Source organism: Galeopterus variegatus, unplaced genomic scaffold (assembly GCF_000696425.1).
Source record: "Galeopterus variegatus unplaced genomic scaffold, G_variegatus-3.0.2 Scaffold5471, whole genome shotgun sequence".
Taxonomy (NCBI): Eukaryota; Metazoa; Chordata; class Mammalia; order Dermoptera; family Cynocephalidae; genus Galeopterus; species Galeopterus variegatus.
In genome coordinates, this window is record NW_007731582.1 from 121,652 (window position 1) to 127,553 (window position 5,902).

The window sequence follows — 5,902 nt, forward strand, 5'->3', positions numbered from 1 at the left end:
TCTCACCTCATCCCTTCGTAAAAGTGGCATGTGTTCCGGAAGAGGCAGCTAAGGTTAGGAATGAAGACTGTGCAAACTTTCCCCCACACATACGTAGAAAGAGGCATAAATTAAAAACTGTATTTAGCAACGTAAAATCCATCACCTCATTGAAACTATGCTCTTCTGGATGACGTAACAAATCACTGAATGGAACAAAGAAGGGGTGCAAAGGCGCGGCAGAAGAGAGTAGAAAGGGGGGCACGGTGGAGGGTGCAGGGGAGGGTGGGAGCAAGGGTGGGGAACGGACTGCCTCATAAAAGAGGAGAAAGAAAACACACAATCTCGAATATTAAAGGTTTCATGACAAGGACAACGAGACTAAGCCAAGCGCTCACAGACGGTGATACATACCCAGTGGCAATGCCTCATGCTGGTGTTGGCTTCGAATAGCAGCTACCAGGCTGTGTCCTGGCCTGGCCAGGAAAGTGGCTCCTCTGTTTCTACAGACTTCTGAGGCCTAATTTTAAAATAAAATTGTAAGCATTGGAAATCTGTTATCAGCTTCAGATGGGTCTTTTCATACCAATTTTTCAGCATTTGTGGTAAAAGATCCTAATATCACTCAAGTTAAAAAAATGTAGTAAAGTTATAATCCTCAAGGTGATGGAAAATAAGAAAGTTTTAAAAAATGACTAAATAGAGTGGTCGACAAGCTATATTATGGTTTTTGAGAAAGTGACTGTACCAAATGTCATGAATGTTAATCAAATTAATACACTGAAAGAACTAAGAAATATTTCTCATCACAAATATGTTAAAGAGAGATAAATTCTAGGTAAACACTATCAGTAAGGTAGGCTTACAACCCTCCTTTCCAAGAGGTGGGTAGAACTTCATTACTGAATGTGGAATGACCTTGCGCTTTTGGACAGTACTGATTACACTCGAAAGGTCATTCTTTGTGGAGTGTCTGTTATTCAATTCACTGTGCTGGCTTCTCTTCACGTAGTATCTGATATCCTTTCAAATTCTGCAAGATAAGCATTATTAACCCCAATTCACAAATAGGGAATCTGAGGATCCAANTGTTAAAGAGAGATAAATTCTAGGTAAACACTATCAGTAAGGTAGGCTTACAACCCTCCTTTCCAAGAGGTGGGTAGAACTTCATTACTGAATGTGGAATGACCTTGCGCTTTTGGACAGTACTGATTACACTCGAAAGGTCATTCTTTGTGGAGTGTCTGTTATTCAATTCACTGTGCTGGCTTCTCTTCACGTAGTATCTGATATCCTTTCAAATTCTGCAAGATAAGCATTATTAACCCCAATTCACAAATAGGGAATCTGAGGATCCAAGAAAAGTAAGTTTTCCCAAAATTTTCAACTGTAAGAGACAGAACCAGCATCTAACGAGCACTCGACTGCAAAGCACGTGTTTGCTCCTCCCGTGCTGCAGCCTGCAGCCAGCATCTTGGCTTTGGTTGGGCATTTTGACAAAACTCCATGGCCTAAATAATTTGCTTGGCCTAAAATTGATATTTGTGATAATTAACTTAAACTAACTTAGCTTGATTTTAGATTTTAATAAATCCCCCAAATTCTAGAGCATGATAATGAAATTTCTACCATGATTCCATGTGCATTTTTTTCCTCAAGATCTTTGCAGAGTAAGGTGTTAAAGCAAAGGCACTCTAGATTTTCCACACTGGAGTACATTCACCAGATAGATGGGATTTGCTGTAGAGTACATCTCGTTCTATGACATTTGGCAAAGTTTGCTAGATTTCATGCCACCTGCATGCATGTCTCCCTTTGATGTCATCTGCACTCAGTTCTGCTCAGCTGGTGCAGCCAGACAGCAAGGTTTAGGAGGAGCTGGTACTTCTGCAGCAGCACTTTCCAGTCTCAATTAAATGGTTACATGCAAAGGGATGAAGGAAAAGTTTGCTGATTAACCAACTATGAACTATCGAGTCTCCACATTTATCTTTTTTCCCCATGAATTAATAAATATGTAAAGGCTTTATGCGACTAAAATGATATGGGTTTTTCCTTGTGGGGGGGAATTATGTCAGTCTGCCTTCATGTGTTTTTAAAATAGTGTTGATGCTGTAAAGACAGGATTCTCAAAGACTGCCTCAGCTAAAGATTATATAAGTGATGAGCTACAGAGTGAAACTGGGGAAGCAGATAGATCCAGTGGCTGAGCTTGATAAGGCTGGGCTGTGCACCCAACTCAGGAGACATCTGCTGTCTCATGCGAGTGAAGGTGTGTATCTGTCAGTGGGTCGCTCCCGGATGAACAGGGCTTTGAAGCATGAAAAGACTCACTTCTACTTCTGGCCGTCACAGGCGGAACATGTGTTGCAGATATGCTTCAGGGAAAAATGGTGCCTACTTCTGAGGCTACCTGTTTACTGGCAAAACTAAGCCACGTTGAAAAACTTCAGAAACTGGATGAAGTCTAACCACCCCAGTGGTAGATGGCTGACTGAAGAATATGCTCCAGGCCAGCAGTGAGTGAGACAGAGGAAACAACACAGGGGAGAGGCAGGGCTGGCAGGGTCCCTGAGCCATAGAAATGTCTACCAAGGGTTGGTACCAGATGGCCCACCAACGCAAGCCCAGAGGGTGGGAAGGTGAAGCAGAAATGTCCTTCTCCATCTAGGGCCCCAGGAACTGACAGAGATGAAGACAATTTCAGGTAAGCCGGAGGAAATTCTGAGATTCTAAGACTGAGCTAGATATAGGAGGTGCTAGGATCCTTGCAGCCTGGAGGTGCTACTAAATGATGTACCCTGTGGGATGTCTGACATCAACCGAGTGACTCACTGTAAACATGATACCAACATTACTTTGCTTTTCTAACTACTGAGAGTGACTAGAAGACTGGATTTTTGAGGTGATGGGGCAAGATGGTGGACTAGAGGTCCGCTCAGGGCACCTCACAAAAAAGAACCAGAACAACTAACAGACAGTTAAATATCAATGCGAGTGTCAGTGGGAGAGCACAGGAGGGCAGCAGGAGACTGGTGAGAGCACAAAAGCCCAGGATGGTGGCATAGAGAGGAGCGAGAGGCACATGAACTCAGCCACCACATGTCCACCAGGGGGATGAGCACATGAAAGACTTTCCCTTGCAGAAAGAAAAGGCAGGCAGAGGGTCACTCCAACCTCCATCCTCACCACAGAGACCAGTAGGTTCTACTGCCACCAAGAACACATGCACTGCATTGCTCCAGAAAAGGAGCACATACTGTGCACTCCCACTCCCCACCCTCATGACCCAGGCCAATGCAGAATGGCCAAAGCAGGAGGGCCAATGCAGGATGGCTGATGCAGGATGACCGATGCAGGACAGCAGATGCAGGATAGTGCCATCTTGGAACCAGAGCTGCTGTAGGAGCACACTTTGCCCTGAGGCCAGCAGCCAGGAAAGTTCCCCAGCCTTAAGGTTCCACAGTCATCCCAGCACAGTTACAGGAGAGGCTACAGTGCCCTGACTTCAGTGGCTTGAAGCCTGGGCCCATAGTGGCTGTGACTCTAGTCCTGAAGTCTAGAAGCCAACCCCAGGCCTGCTGAGTTTACAAACCCCCAGGTTCCCAGCCAGAGATCAGACAGGCACAAACCTGCAAGTGGGCTGAGTTCTATACGCACAAGCTCCCAACCTAGAAAAACAGCTTACAGGTCCCCATTCTAGTGAACACAGCCCCAAGCCAGTGGAAGTAAAACACATCTGTGCCCTCCTAGAGTACCAGGGAGGAGGTCTCGCCCTTAACAGTTTGGCCTGGCATCCTCACCCACAACTTGAAGCCCCATCTAGAGGCCGCATACTCTACCCCGCCAAATTCCAAAGATATTTGCAGGTGAAAGTCCTTCCCCACACAAGCCCTCTACAAAATTTGAAGAGGTGACTGTTCCACCAGATGCACAGATATCAATGCAGGGAAAGAAGAAACATGAAAAAACAAGGAAACATGACACCAGCAAAGAAACAAAATAATGCTCCAATAACTGATCCCAAAGAATCAGAAATTGCCAACTTGTCAGAAAAGGAGTTCGAATTAATAATCTAAAGGAAACTCACTGAGATACAAGATAATACAAGCAAACGATTCAGTGAAATCAGAAAAACAATTCATGACCCGAATGAGAAATTTAACAAAGAGACAGATATTATTACAAACTCAAACAGAAATCTTGGAGTTGAAGAAATCATTGTGTGAAATAAAAAACACATCTGAGAGTCTCAACAACAGACCAGATCATGCAGAAGAAAGAATTTCTGATCTGGAAGAGAACTGTTTTGAAATGACCCAAGAAGACAAAAAAAGAAAAAAGAACTTAAAAAAATGAACAATGCCTACAAGATTTATAGGATACTATTAAGTGAACAAATATTCAAATTATAGGCATTCCAGAAGGAGAAGAAAACAAAAAAGATACTGAACACATATTTAATGAAATAATAGCTAAAAACATCCCTAGTCTTGGGAAAAATATAAACATCTAACTCTGGGAAGCTCAAAGGTCCCCAAACAGATTCAACTCAAAAAGGCTTTCTCCAAGACACATTGTAGTCAAATTGTCAAAAGTTGAAGACAAAGAGAGAATTCTAAAAACAGCAAGAAAAAAGCCTCAAGTCATTTATAAGGGAATCTGCATTAGACTAACAGCCGACTACTCATGAGAAACCTTACAAGCCAGGAGAGAATGGGATAATTTATTCAAAGTAATGAAAAAAAAAAAACCCCAAAAAACTGCTGGTCAAGAATACTATACCTAGCAAAGCTATCCTTTAGGAAGGAAAGAGAAATGGTCTTTCTCAGATAAATAAAAATTAAGGGAATTCATCTCCACCAGTCAGGTCTTACAAGAAATGCTTATGGGAGTCCTACATCTAGAAGAGAAGGAATGATAATCACCATCATGGAAACTCCTGAAAATATAAAATTTACTGACAGAACAGACACAAATTAGTAAGAGAAAGGAGTCAAACCTGAGAGAGAAAACCACCAAATCACAAGGATGAACAATAAGAGAGGGAGAAAGGAACAAAGGATACATAACACAATCAGAAAACAACCAACAAAATAACAAGAGTAAGACCTCACATATCAATAATAATCCTGAATGTGAATGAATTAAATACTCCTATTAAAAGACATAGACTAGTTGAATGGATAAAAAATCATGACCAATCCATATGCTGTCTACAAGAAATGAATCTTACCTGCAAAGACACACATAGACTGAAAGTGAAGGGATGGAAAAAGATATTCCATGCAAATGGAAAACAAAAAGACAGCAGGAATAGCTATGCTTATATCAGATAAACCAGACTCTAAATCAAAATCTTTACTCAGAGATGAGGAAGGACATTATATAGTGATAAAGGGATTAAATAAGCAAGAGGATGTAATGATTATAAATATATGTATATACACCCAACACCATAGCAACAAGATATATAAAGCAAATATTATCAGAGCTAAAGGGAGAGAGATGCCAACACAATAATAGTTGGGGACTTTAACACCCCACTCTCAGCATTAGACAGATCATTGAGACAGAAAATCAACAAAGAAATACCAGATTTTGGGCCGGCCCGGTGGCGCACTGCGCTAGTGCGCCACTTGGGAAGTGCGGCAGCGCTCCCGCCGAGGGTTTGGATCCCACATACAGACTGGTTCCCGCTCACTGGCTGAGCGAGGCGCGGGGACAACACTGAGGGTTGCGATCCCGTTGCCGGTCCCGGTCCGGTCCGGGGGCGACACTGAGGGTTGTGATCCGTTGCCGGACACGGAAAAAGACAAAAAAAAAAAAAAAAAAAAAAAAAAAAAACCAGATTTAAATGGCCCCAAAAACCAGATGGACCTAAAAGACATTTACAGAACATTTACCCCAAAAGTTGCAG

The 5,902-nt window shown here is 42.5% G+C and overlaps 1 protein-coding gene across 1 annotated transcript in view; it reads right to left on the reverse strand.

The window, feature by feature from the left end:
* The window catches only part of LOC103604912 (E3 ubiquitin-protein ligase HECW1), a 109,307-nt gene that overhangs the window by 76,950 nt on the left and 26,455 nt on the right, over nt 1-5,902 (reverse strand). The window contains exon 3 of the mRNA XM_008589487.1: nt 394-499. Within this exon, the coding sequence (XP_008587709.1) occupies nt 394-499 (106 nt within the window). The remainder of the gene's footprint in view (nt 1-393; nt 500-5,902) is intronic.